The 14,652-nt window shown below is 45.2% G+C and overlaps 1 protein-coding gene across 1 annotated transcript; it reads right to left on the reverse strand.

Annotated features, from left to right (window-relative positions):
• Nucleotides 1-10,311: 10,311 nt before the first annotated feature.
• LOC115322754 lies at nt 10,312-11,466 on the reverse strand. Its single transcript, XM_040215232.1, has one exon. It carries the CDS (start codon nt 11,464-11,466, stop codon nt 10,312-10,314), a length of 1,155 nt encoding a protein of 384 aa, XP_040071166.1.
• Nucleotides 11,467-14,652: the final 3,186 nt, after the last annotated feature.

A 14,652-nucleotide genomic window follows, 5' to 3' on the forward strand; every position in this document is an offset into this window, starting at 1 on the left:
CCCCCCCCCCCGATGGATACAAAGGCTACTTTCAGGGGCTCGGTTCCCTCTCCGATGAATACAAAGGTCGCTTTCTTAAAAAAATGGGATCGGAGACAAGTGGGAATCCATTAAAGCGGAACAAGGAGCGTTTCCAGTGAACTCTTCTTTCGACCGCGGAGACATTTGAAACAGGCGCATCACACTTGTGGGAGGAGCTTCTCCTACCTTCTTGACTTGTAACCGACTATAGTCTAAACACGAAGTCGCAAATGTGGTACTCTACAAAAAAAAAAAAAAAAGAAAAACGGGGGCAGGAAGAAATACACGACGTTTCGACGAAGTGCCCTCTGGGAACTAGTTGGCCACTCAGTTTCGGTTTCGATTGAGCAGCTTCCTTTCATGCTCTCACGCCGTGACCGAATGCGCCGCTTGAGTTTTCGATTATCTGACTTTTCACGAATGTACGATACATTGTATATTGCATCCTGCGGCTCGTACAAAAGTACTTGTAGTTGTCTTCATCGGGTTTATATAACTGTAAGGAAAAATAAATACTGTCTCAATGTCGGGGTCACCGTTAATCAAGTAGTAACAATCAACATTTTTGTCAAATCATGAAGTTCCCATCAGAACTTCATGCTTTCAGCAAGATATCAATGGGAACCGAAACTGTTAAAAAGCGAGGGCAGACGCTATGAAAGCGGTGGCAGCGTGTGCAACTGGGGGGATCGCTTATTGAGGCCGACCGCTCAACGACCGCTTGCGCGGAGCGCTCGGCATCTGCCATGGGCAAAGGGCTGGATCGCGCATCCCCGCTTGGTCGCTGCCGCTGCAGCGCGAGAGTGAAGCCACCGATCGGCGATTTTGCATGTTGAAAAATCCCGTTTTTGGAGCGTTGCGGAGGCTGGAGGCAACATGCTGAAGACACGTTTTCTACTCGTTCGTAGTCATTCGTCGAAGAAGCTCTTTAAAACCCTGTGTAAGCCCTGAGACTTGCCGTTGAGAACATGTGAAAATTTTTACGGAAGCGCAGTGCCGCAGTAAAAATGCCCAACTCATCGAAAGCAAGTATCGCCACCACGATGCAACGCGCGGGTCACGAGTGACCCGCGCGTTGCATCATTGGACTTTTTCCATAATGCAACGTGCGGGACCCTTGTGAAGTCACACGTGACGTCAATTGTGACGTCATTATAGGAAACGTCCCATAATGAAATGCGCGGGTCACGAATGAGACTGCACATTGCATTATAGGACGTTTCCCATAACTCAACGCGTGGTTACGCCGACGGCGACGTTGGCGTCGCCGACCCGCGCGTTGCATCATGAGACGCTTCCCATAATGCAATGCGCGGGTCACAAATGAGACGGTGCGTTGCATTATGGGACGTTTCCCATAACGCAACGCGCAATTACGCCGTCGGCGATGTTGGCGTCGCCGTCGCCGACCGCGCGTTGCGTCATGGGACGCTTCCCATAATGCAACGCGCGGGACCCTCGTGACGTCACACGCACCGTCATTATGGGAAACGTCCCATAATGCAATGCGCGGGTCACAAGTAGGACCCGCGCGTTGCATTATGGGACGTTTCCCATAATGCAACGCGCGGTTACGCCGACGGCGACTGCGACGGCAATGCCGCTCAAGCCGGAAACGGGCGCCTAAGAGCTGCTCTCTAAAAAATTAATAGATGTAAACCAAATTACATTTTCATTCCACAGCCATGTTTGATCCCGTCTTTTTTAACAAAACTGAAATAAGCCTTTGTTAAGTGGTTTAAGGATGACGCGGCGCTAATACTAGGCGAAGGATAATATTAGGTGTCACCTTTTAGCATATTGAAGACATCTGGCAGCAGCGGCAGTGTGGTGTTTGTAACCAGCTAACATCTCCCGCACGCTACTTGCAAAATCAGTGCACTGCTACTGTCCCTGGAAACAAGGCGAGGACCTAGGATGCATCATCATCCTGCCACGCTCCAGATTACGCCACAGCACAATATACCATCAACGGGCAGCGCCATCACTACGGACCATCGGCTGCGCACGGGTCCCACGGAGCTACTACAAAAAGGGCAGACAAGCCGCCATAGGATCATCTGGCAGCAGCGGCAGTGTGGTGTCTGTAACCAGCTAACATCTCCCGCACGCTACTTGCAGGTTGGTTTACGGCTTTTTTACGTGCATGTATTTAACCTAACCATTGTCACTGCTGCTGCTGCTGCCATTTTTGTCTTCTTTCTGTTCACAAGTACGTGCGCGGTTTCTTTTTAGCGTCTTCATAGATGGAAAATGAATGTCCTTCGTGTTCTGAGGAATTGCCTGAAACTGGAGAAGTGCTGAACTGCTCGGAGTGCGATTACTCGTTCCACCTGGGTGCATGTTCCGGGATCACTGCCAAAGCGTTCAAAACGAAAGATGACAGTTTTAAACAGGCATGGCTATGCTCCGCATGTAAACCGCAGAAATCCCAGACGTCCAAAGGTCGAAAGCAGAAATCTGAGGTCGACATGGCGAGCCTGCTTGCGAATATGAACACGAAACTAGACTCGCTCATGACGATAAAAGAGACGGTCGATAATATCGAGAAAACTGTCAAACACCTATCAGACGACTATGATGACCTGCTCAAAAAAGTGAACCGACACGATGGTGAACTAAAAAACATTAAAAAACGTATGGAAACGATCGAAAATCAGAATCAGAAAAGCGAAATAAAACAACTGAAACGTGAAATGAACGATCTCGAATGGAGAAGCAGAAAATTAAACCTGGAACTTCACGGAATTGCCAAAAGCGAAAATGAAAACTTGCTTCAGAAAGTAAATGAAATAGCAGCAAAGTTAGAACTGGCGCCACTCGTTGAAACTGATATCACTGCAGCACACAGATTACCCGGAAAGCCAGATAAGGTGCCTGGCATTATCGTTCGTTTTACGAAGCAGAGCACACGAGATGCCTGGCTGCACGCCAAAAAGAAATTAAACAAAGATCGATCTAGCCCATTCATTCTTGAGAACTTCACAAGGCACAACAGAGCTCTGCTTCAAACCGCAAAAGATTGGGCAAGTGACAAACAATATGCTTACGTCTGGCATCACAATGGAAGCATTTTGGTCCGCAAAAAAACGGGTGACAGAGCTATCGTTGTGAAGGACGAAGACGACCTACAGAGGATTGGGGTAAACTAGACCACTCGTAAAACACGGCGTTCCTTATGTTGTTATCCTAAAATGGCAGATCGCATTTTTTTCTGCCACATGAATTATCGCGTCATATTGATGATGATCGGGAAGAGTCTTTAAAATGTATTCATCTTAACGCGCAATCTGCACGAAACAAATCTTCTGACCTTGAAGTGTTTTTTAATCAGTTGAATGTTTCTTTTTGACATGATAATGCTAACTGAGACGTGATACTCTGATGAAAGTGAAGTTCTTCGGCTATCTTTATATCACACGTATTTCTTAAACCGTACTGCTAAACGCGGTGGCGGCGTTGCAATCCTGGCAACCAGTGGAGCTGTCTGTGAATTGCTCAGTGACTTTTCAACCGTAACAAATGACTACGAGGTAATGTCATTGAGGGTTAACAAAAATATTGTCTCTGTTGTTTACCGCCCACCCGACGGTAATATCCTGAATTTTTTTAAATTTCTGGAGGAACTTTTCGAGTTTATAAGAGCAAATAGGTATAGTATCATTTTGGGCGGGGATTTTAATATCAACATGTTAACTGAAAGTTCTTCGAAAAGACAACTGGAACTTTTAATTCAAGCAAATGGTTATTCAAATGTAATTAGTACACCAACACGAATCACTGAGACGTCTGAATCCTTAATAGATTTCTTTATAACAAACTTTGATTTATCTGTCGTAAAATCTGGTGTAGTTATTTGTGACATCAGTGATCATCTTGCCACATTTATAAGCATTCGTAAAGGCGTGTCAAAACAAGCACCGCAAAAGGGAGCTAGGTTTCAGCTCATAACAAGTGATCGCTTAGACAGATTTCATGCTGAGTTAAACAACACTGACTGGAGTGAAGTAACCAGTGAAACCAGCCCAGAGAAAGCTTTTGATAAATTCTTAGATAAATTTAGACCACTGTACGAAAAATATTTTCCTTACAAATCTATTAGAGGCAACAAAAAATCTCGAAAACCTTGGATGACCACAGAGTTGCTTGGAAAAATTAGAATAAAAAATTCCCTTTATAAAAAATTTGTAAAGACAAGGAACCCAGATAAGCTAAGGATTTTTAAATCATATAGAAACAACCTGAATAAAGAGATTAGGAATGCTAGAAAAAGCTATTACTTTAATTTATTTAATACGTGGACTAACCGTACAGATATAATGTGGAGAAAGCTTAATTCGGTACTAAATCCACAGCGTTCCACTAACGCCATTGAGAAACTGTATGTGAACGGAATGGAGTTATCTGGTCGAACTCTTGCAAATGCTTTCAACAATTTTTTTGTTAGCTTAGTGGATAATCGCCACGACACCGATATCTATAGATACATTGCAAATAAAAATGAAAACACAGTCTACCTGAATCCGGTTACTCAGGCCGAACTAATATCCGTATTTCTTAAAGCAAACAACAGCAGCAGCTGTGATAATGAAGGAATTCAAATTAGGCCAGTCAAGCATGTTATTGAAGTAATTAGCCCTTGCCTAGTTCATATCTTTAACCTTTGTTTAGAAACTGCGATTTTCCCCCCGAGAATGCAGATTGCTAAAGTGACAGTTTTATATAAAAAAGGCAACAAAAATGAGCTCGGAAATTATAGACCGATTTCTATACTTTCAGTGTTTTCAAAGGGCCTTGAAAGCATTCTGCACGATCGTCTTGTAAACTTCTCAGAAAAATATAACATCTTAACAGCATCACAATATGGGTTCCGAAAAAATCGGTCTACGGAGTTAGCTTTACTCGACCAAAAAGAATTTATACTGGACAACTTTGAAAAGAAAAATATTGTCCTCGGTGTTTATGTTGATTTTACAAAAGCATTCGATTACCTAAACCATAAACTACTCTTTCAAAAGCTCGAGACATATGGTATCAGAGGACAGGCTTTAACATTACTAAAAAGCTACTTGTGTCACCGGAAGCAGTACGTCCATGTTAACGGTTATTCGTCAGATGTAAAGAATCTAACTTCAGGTGTGCCTCAAGGAAGCATTTTAGTACCGTTCTTGTTTAATATATATATCAATGATTTAGTCAATATAAACAAACGGGTAAAATTTTGTATCTATGCTGACGACACCAGTGTCTTTGTATCTGCTCGGACTGGGGATGAAATGGCTAAGATTGCGAATAACGTACTAGCAGAGCTAGAATCATGGGCAAACGCAAACTTGCTAAAAATCAACACAGCTAAGACAAAGGCTATTTGCTTTAAACCTAAAAACAAATCTGTTGAAATTCCGACCAATATCATAATGTACTCTTCACCAATTGAGGTTGTTAGATCATTTAAAACACTAGGGGTGTATTTTTCCGAAAATATGTCCTGGGACGCTCACGTTGACCACATCACATCAAAACTAAGTCACGTGGTAGGTTTAATGTATCGGCATTCTTATATTCTTCCATTCAATGTTAAACTACTTCTGTACCAGTCATTATTTTGTTCCCATTTAAACTATTGTCATTTGATTTGGGGGACGACCACAGGACTGAACCTTCAAAAAATACATCTCTTGCAAAAAAAAGCTCTAAGAATAATTTGCAATGTCGGCTATGACTTTCACACAGAATCCCTTTTTCGCAATCTAAATGTCATGAAAATCTTCACAATTTACAACTTTAAGTTATGCATGAAATATAAAATAGAATGCAGTAAAAATAGAGACTGTTTCATTTCTCTAGCGTCCCTGAAGGAAAAAAGCTCAAATTATCCAACTCGTAGTTCTGAACCTTGGTTCATTGAAAACTCCCGCTCTAACTATGGTCTTCAGAGAATCAAAATAACTCTCCCGAAGTTGCTAAATATGCTAACCCTAAAGCACGTAGACATAACTACTCTTTCACCCAAAGAATTGCGGTCTTATTTTTTGTGTTGCGAGTGATATGGTTACACTTGAGTTGCATTTGTATTGTACTTGCTTTGTTGCTTGTTTTTTGGTTTTAAATCCACTGTTCTCTGCATTAGCTAATATTGTATAACTTTTTATCTTTTTTTTCTTCTTTTTAATATGTATACCCTATGTGTGAACTCGCATTGCCGCTGCTGCTGAAACTTTTGTGGTGCTGGGAACTCGTCAAGCTGTCCCTACAGCTTTTTTTCCCAGCCCCCGCCATTGTAAAAAATGGTAAATAAACATTGAATTGAATGTCCAACCTAACGGTCATTTGTGACGATCATATATAGTTTCTATATCAGCGAAAAAGCCATGTCGGTTACATATCAAAACTTGCATGGCTCGAATGGCCTGTGAAAGCAGCGAGAAAACGATGTCGGTCAGTCACCGAAAACTCCGTGGCTGAACTGGCCGGTGATTACAGAAAGAAAACGATACCGGCCAGTCACCGGAAACTCCATGGCTAGACTGGCCGCTGACTACAGCAAGAAAACGATATTGGCCAGTCACCGGAAACTCCATGGGTAGACTGGCCGGTGACTACAGCAAGAAAACGATGTCGGCCAGTCACCGGAAACTCCATGGCTAGACTGGCCAGTGACTACAGCAAGAAAACGATATCGGCCAGTCACCGGAAACTCCATGGCTAGACTGGCCGGTGACTACAGCAAGAAAACGATGTCGGCCGGTATCGGGAACTTTCCGGCTGGCGCTGGCCAGTTTAGACAACGAGTCCCCGATATCGGCCGGGATCGGTTTCCTACCGGCGTCCCTGGCCGGGATCCGCCGTACAGCTCCCGGTACTGGCCGACGTAATCCCAGTATCGGCCGACATGGTGTGCTACCTGGGTCTCTGGGTATGAATAAATAGATAAACATTTGAAATCAAAAAATTTGAGAACGGACAATAGGAAGGATCCGAGAGCGGTATCTTAGATTCTCTTTTCTTTTTCTTACAGTATGTTCACTTTATTTCACCTGATGCATTTAGTTTTTAGCGCAGCTCTTAGCACCCGTTTCCGCGTTTCGCGGCGTCGCTGTCGGCGTAACTACCCAACTAAACATGGCAGGAAATTGAATTAATGTTGCGGTCATGTGACGTTAAGATTTCTGCTAAGTCTAGGTGAGAAACTGAGTTTTTTTATGGATGACGTGACACTGTCATGCGACGTCATTTTCCCCGCTACTTTTAGCGGGAAAACTGCCTTTGTGTTGAGGTCATGTGACATCAACTTCCGCGCTAAATTTAGTGGGAAACTTTTCCCGCTAAATTCAGGGAAATTTCCCGCTAAATGGGAGGGAGCAGAAGAGGAGGGGGGGAGGCGGAGGAGGGGCATACCCTCCCATCCTCCTCTTCAAGATCTGTGCTCTAATTTCACATTATTGTAAACGTCTCATATTTCATCTCATGTTTATTCAACGTTTATATTGCAGGTGCGCTTGCAGCACAAATCTGGGTTGTGCTGATCCTTTACGCACAAGTTAGGAACTCCTGAGTGGCAAGAGTGGGAGTTCGGTCTGACAGCTCAAGGGACACCATTGTTCAGTATTGAATTTTTAATTATCTTCTTTTGAGCAAAGTTAAGCTTTGCTGCATGCAGTTCTTCTAAAAATAAATACCTGCAACCAAATTTACCAGGTCACGACATTTTGCCTCTGCTCTTAGTGCTCCTGGTGAGCCTCGGATAAGAGCTTACTGGTGTGCAAACATCATGCTTGTTTGAAACCACTCACTGATGTAGAGACTCGCTGACATCCAGCATTGCAATAAAACGCTGGATGTCCACAAGTCTTTCTTAAACAATGCAAGCGGGGAAGGAACCATATAATCGTATCGTATTGGGCGACATTCTACAGAGTGTTTTTTTGTATGTTTTACACATTTTTAAAAAAAAAGAAGCCGTAAAAGCTACATTTACGCGTCCTGTGCACATCAGTTATATGGCCAGCGCGGCATAGTATAAAAGACTAAGTCGTAATGATCAGTTGGCTTATTGCAGAGAAGTGCCAGACTTCTTTCAGAAAACTAGATGGAGGTTCATTCTAGTGTGGTTTTATCCCACGAATCTGAATATCCCGTTCGTTTTCCACAAAGGCATAACTAATCGTGTGAAAACAAAAAAAAACATCCTACAAATAGTGACATCGTAAGAAGACCTTTCGGCCGCCAAGCGTGTGTCACTTAAGGGCCGCGCGTCCAATCGCAAGTTTTCTAGGTATATTCTCCCGCATTGGCACCAGTCGTGGCAGATTTTTCTGCCCTTTTAAAAAATAACATGTGCGTGCATAGCTTTGATAGGCGCTGAAGATGCGTGAGCGAAGATTTCGAAAGCTGCTTTTCTGACGTCGCTCTCCATGGAAGCGCCTCCAGCAGTACGTTACAAAATGATTCTATGCCGCCTCGATTAACCAAATTGAGAAATAATTTTGATATTTGATATCCTGGAGGTCAAAAGGAATATTTTAATGTGTTTCCTCAAATTCAAAACCGCTTCAGCTTCCCTTTAAGTATAATATGTTTCGTAAAATTTTAATTTGTGAAAATAGATCCATGGTTTCAATTAGAAACTTGCTAAGTATCATCCAAACACACAAAATCAACTTTGTATGTGAAGATATAAGACAAGAGCGGCATTTTAAGGCGTTTTAAAAAAAATCAATTTGGACGCGTTTCCAGACTTCGGTTTCTTACCAGAGCGCACCTTTGCGCCTGCGATCCTGCTGCCCGGTGGCCGCATTGCGAAGCCACCCCCTCGTTTCCTCGTAGGATGGAGGGAAGCAAGGCACACGTGTGTTGCGTGTCTAAGCCCCTGGGGAACAGGACCGTGGGCGCAGAGATGCGCTCCGATAAGAAGCTGAAACCTAGAAACTCGTCCAAATCAAGCGTTTTTACAGAATGGGTAAAATGCTACCCCTGCATTATACCCTTCTAAAAATAGTTGATTTTCTGGTTTTCAATGACTCAGCAAGTTGCTAATTGAAATAATATGTTCATTTTCACTAATTAAAAAGTTGATTAACAAATTGTATTTAATTATCCGACTGATCGTTACGATTGGGTCCCTATACTACGTACGCCTGGCCGTACAACTCGCCTGTACAAATTGCATTAATTTAGCTTTCACAACCTTTCTAGACATATATGTAAAGCTTGAAACTAAATCGCCCTGTACAACAATGAAAAGGCGATACGAGCATGCTGGAGCCATAGTGCAGAGCCTCCTAGATAAGTGTACAATGCCCGTCAGCTCGTGGCTCCGGCAATGCAAAGGCGGCCGGCAAAAATGCGTGTGGTTCCCGCGTGGCGGCGCCAGCTAGGCGTACATGTTGTGTTGTGCGGTGAAGCCCATGGGCCTTCCCGAAGGGAGCAGAAGATTCGCCGGACGTGCTCGGCGGCCAAATGGCCAAATATCGGCGTGCACGGCGGCGACTCGGTGAGAACCCCATGAGCCGCTGTGATTGGACTCGAACCCCGGATGAGGAGCAGTATCTGTGTTACAACGCAATCTTAACCTGAGTTGTGCGTAAGTAGGAAAAGCGCTGCGGTATTAATAATTTCGGCCAGCAGGGTTTGCAAGCTCGAACGTCAGAAAGGAGCAAAATTAAGGTCAGGCAAGGCAGTGAAACGTCGGTCGAGAGTTCGGCTTTCTATATTACGCAGTCGCGCTGGTCAAAGGCTTTCCATATGATAATATTGCATCGTGTCTAAATTTTCAGGAGGTTGAAATATGTAAATAAAAAAAAAATTTACGTCGTGAGCAGTGATGAGCAAGGATCGAACTGTGTCTAAATAAGGGACAACAGTTCTGCTGAAAGAAGTTTTGCAACAACATTTTGTCTCCCTTTTTTTATAATTGATGCGTTTTAACGCATTAAAACAAACCCTAGCAACACAAAATATAGCAGCAGTGTTGTGCTATGTTACTGGTGGAACCTGATCGAGTCATGTTGCAGTGACGAGTGCTGGAAATCTTACCAAATTTAAGGGAAAACCGACTTGTAGCAGGTGCTGGAATTATTAGCGGGAGTAAAGGCACCCAGTAAACTCATTGGAAACAAATATGATCTTTATACATATATCATATAATTTGCGCAGAAAGACCAACTCGGATACAAAATCACTAAATGCCAAGGATTAAAGGACAAATAAAATACATATGAACAGAGTTTCACTTGACTAGAGGTAGAACAAGAAAAAAAAACACTTCTCTAATCTACCTTTGCGTGCACTCTACCTCACCTTCTGAAACTTTGGAGATAGAGGCTTTCGTGCAAACATCTTAAATCTATTGTTCCTGTCTGTGTGACAGAAGGCATAGTTGACAAGGAGCGGTCTGAAGAACTTTTTGCAGACAAGATGGATCAGTTCACGGCGATGAGCTTTGTTGTTCGTTGGGCAGAGCAGCAAAGGAGAGTCATACACTGCTGGCAGTGCAAACTTCACAAGAGTTTCGAGGGGCTGGCAATTCCTGAGGTTGTACGACAACACATCCCCTGCAAACATCCTGAGGACATTGAGAAGGTGGGCGAGTTCATCTGAGGGATACAAAAGGCCTCCCCGGTCCAGGTGGTTTGTGATCCCTTGCAAGGCACTGTTTGTCTTCGGCTTTGTAAGAAGGGGTATGCAGAAGAAGCATAAAAAGTGTTCTTGTACAAGACGGGCAATGTAGCCCCCAACGTGCACTGTCGCCGACAGCTCGAGGCTTGGCAGGTATTGTACATTGGGATCTGACAGCTTTTCTAAGATTTCCGCTGCACTCTGTGGAAGTTGGAATGGCGTGGCAGCTGACACTGTTGGTGGTATGCACCGAATTGCTGAAGTCGTACCCGATGAGGTTGAGGCAGCATGTGACACATTGCTCTGCTGGGAAGCTGTGATGAGACCAGTTTTCAGGATCTTTTCAATTCCTGAGATTGCATCCCAAACGCTAAGCTGGTCATTGCACCCTTGAGATCGTCTCAATGAGCCAAACAGGGACTCAATGGCGTCGCTACTGAACTTCCTGGTCAGTACAAATCCAAACCCTTCCATGGTGAGAAGGTGTTGTACACATGCAACTGTCGAGTATGTTGTCAAGAGAAGCGCTTCGTAGGTTTCTGTCGTCAGGAACTGTGATGGGCTTGCCGTGCTATTGATCTGCTCGAGATAGGCTGGGAATGAAAACTCGAGCCACTCCAGACGAGGGTCGTCTGGGTGATCATACTGGCGCACATCTGGGTAGCGTTGGTGTATGTGTTGTGTGCAGTTACTGGTATCATGCAAAATGAACCAGTGGTACACAGAGTCCATGAAGAAGATGGTTGGTCCTGCGTCCGCATACAGCAGGTCACTCGTGTGGCCAGCTTGTTCCTGGAGGTGCTTGAGCACAGCGCCCAAGCAGCACATTACGACCGGCTCAAGCTTGAGCCAGACTGGGTAGCCGGGGAAGTTTCACTGGGCCTAGATTGTTTTGCCCCATGGCGCTAGGCAGCCCCATCCTGGTATGCCAGTCTGGCGACCACCACCAGTTCCCTGTGTGGCCATGGACTGGCTCACCGCTGGAATTACGGCATGGGCCAGGCGGGAAGCTCAGTCGTACCCAAAGCTTGGCTCTTTATTGTATATACAGCATGGGCCAGGTTAGTGGCCGGGTGGTCAGCCAAGCTTGGCTAAACAATAGAAATTCACCATGCAGTTAAACCAGTTTAACTGGTCATATTGACAACACACGTCGAACATCAAGAAAATAAAGTTTATTCCCACAAAAAAAAAACACATACTGCAGGCCGCGAAAATAAGCATAAAGACATATGTACAATGCAAAAAAAAATTGTCAAGATATTATTGATGTGTCCCAGGCGGTTGGCGAGATTCTCCACATCTTCTGGAGTTCAGGGTTCCGGTGGTGGCTAACGTAGTACCCCAAGGCATCTGAAATAATAATAAACATCAGTAATGAGAACAGTGGCAGATTTATTTTCACCCGTCTCTCCTAAAACGGTATGTAACTAATGCCACGAACAAAAAATATGCACTACCATAAACAGTATGAGAGAGAATACGGAAGCGTGTGCTAATTGCACATGTGGTGCCAGTCTCGCGGCAATTAAGTGTAAACCGCATCTAAGCGATTTGACGAGCGATGACGATCCGCTTCGTTGTCGTTCGGTCACTCGTGCGACGCGGCAAACCTTATGAAAGCAACGGGAGCAAGCGACCGAGGCGATGAGCGACGATCTCTAGAAATCCAAAAACCGAGCAACGCGACGAGCGATTGCGGGGAATATCTGCCGCTCGTCGCTTGCTTAATCGCTTACATGCGGTTCAGCCTTTTCGCAAAACAAGGCCTAGGAATGAAAATATGCTGCTGTTGTTACCCCCCTCCTGCCTCCCCAGTACGTCGTCCGCCATGCAACTCGCAATCGCAAGTTGCATAGCGGACGAAAGACTGGGAAGGCAGGAAGGGGGTAACAACAGCCAGATGCTCTACCACAGTGGTTAACCACTGTGGTGCAGGATCTCTGAAGCTGAATCTATACACTGGAGGTTGCATTACTAGCATACTTGTTCCAAATTGGGTTGCAAACAGCTTCAGTTTCACATGCACCTGATTACAAAAATGAATCCAAATGGTCGAGCCGGCTTACCTGGCTCGCTGGCGCGCAGACAAGAGACCGCCATTGCCCGCGCTGCAATCAGGACGGAGCGAATTCCGAACACGCCGTTCTGGGATGCAGCCATTGCGCCCACAAGCGAGTGGAACACAGGTGGAGAACGTCATCAGCCACAGGAACCATCGGCAGAGGGTGCACTCAAGGCACCGGCAAACTATCACAAACACAGCAGCTTCTAACCTCCCCAAGCAGAACAGCAGCGGGCACTGGCGGGAACAAAGACCCAAATTCGCGCCACGCCAAATCCGTTCTTTTTTTTTTTTATTATTATTTTTTTTTGTATTGCGCCGCCGCCGATTTAAACGGGCGCTTCAAGCGGACGCGAAGGCCGCGCTGATTGGCCCGCGTGCTCCCTGTCCTGGCACGTGAGCAGCTCTCCAAGTTTCAAGGCATCCGCGCTGCGCGTGGGGACACAACATCATCTCCAGTCCCGGGGCACTGGTGCATTCCAGGCGCGTGATTCACTTGGGGGTGCGGGAGTCTTCCCGCGCTTTTCTAACATCACGTGGGAGGCTCCCCGCCTAGGGCACTTGCGCTGGAAGCGGCTTGTCCGTGCAAGCCAGGATAAATAAAGGCGGCGGTAAAAAGCGCGAAAGTTACAAAGTTCGAGTTCGACCAATTTAGACAGTTCGATTTCCGATTTGTCTGGTACAATTCCACTACAACCAGTTCATTTCGGGTTTGGCCTGTTCATATCCAAACTGTTTTTAAATATTTTTTTTCTTTTTCAGTGGGAAAAACGTGTTCTTTTTTACGTCTCCAACGAAAACAGGCATCTCGCACTGAAACGTCGCTTTCTACTGCGAGGGCTCGTGCCACAAAGCACCAAAAATATGTTAAGAGAACGCTCATACGAATTAAAAAAAGAAAGCGAAAAAAAGTTCAACGAACTATAGAGTAACAGTGGCTTTCAGCGGGCATTCTGGGTCCAATAAAATACGAGCTTGAGCCACGGAACAGTGCGTAGCGGCCATTCCCTGCTATTCCTTGGCTCACCCTATCTTCGATCTGGCAACATGCCCGAATACTGGCTGTTGCTTGTATTGAGTGGATTAGGGAATTCCTATGAACCACCATGGAACCTCAAAGCTTGGCAGAGGCATTGCTACCTTGGCCATCTCTGACCGAGGAAAATCAATAGGCAGCCAGGGTACATAAATAATGGCAGCGGCCTGTTTACACTGGCCATCAATGACCAAGGAAATTGACTGGTCAACCAGGAAAGACGTTCCTTGGCAGTTCCGTGGCTTTCTGGTGCAAGGAAAGACTGTGAAACGCCAGGCTGGCACACAGACATAAATGGCTGGGCAGTCGTGGCCAAGCTATTACAACTAAATGCCAATTCTGGCCACAGCTAAACCAGGCAAGTGTGCTACATGGGAGCGGTCACTTCAGGGGAGAAGAGCTGGACTTCTCTCTTGGCATTCATTTTCTCTATGTTGCTAGGGAAAAGATGTTTGCGACTCAGGAACCTGACTGGCTTGACAGCCGCCTCTCTCTGGAGCTCGTACAACTTCTTGAGGTAGAAGGACTTGATCTCATTGTCCTTTCCAAAGTTGCGTTCCAGGAATTGGAACCGTATATTCTTAAGATGTGAACATAGTCAAAGCTAAGGAACAGAATCCTCTCCGGGTCATTTGGGTGGAGGATATGATGTGTAAGGAGTCCCCCACAAAGCTGGTTCATTGCATTGACATTCACTCGGTGATTGTCAGTTACAATCCGGAGTACTTTGAAGTCAACGTCTTCCACCTTGCTCAAGACATGAAGCAGAAGCTTGGCCAGTTCGGTTCCTGTTAACCCGTTGGTAAAAAAGTAGGCAACAGGGATCCGGTATGGAATGCTGAGCCCTTTCATGAGAGAGCACAGCAGCGAATTTGCCAGGATGGACTGCTTGGTCTTTTCAGTCAATGGTCCC

The sequence above is a fragment of the Ixodes scapularis genome, unplaced genomic scaffold (genome assembly GCF_016920785.2).
Source record: "Ixodes scapularis isolate PalLabHiFi unplaced genomic scaffold, ASM1692078v2 PGA_scaffold46__3_contigs__length_2488377, whole genome shotgun sequence".
In the NCBI taxonomy this organism is placed as follows: Eukaryota; Metazoa; Arthropoda; class Arachnida; order Ixodida; family Ixodidae; genus Ixodes; species Ixodes scapularis.

Coding starts and splice junctions, on each gene's coding strand:
- LOC115322754 (XM_040215232.1), bottom strand. CDS start 11,466: ATGTGCTGCTTGGGCGCTGTGCTCAAGCACCTCCAGGAACAAGCTGGC.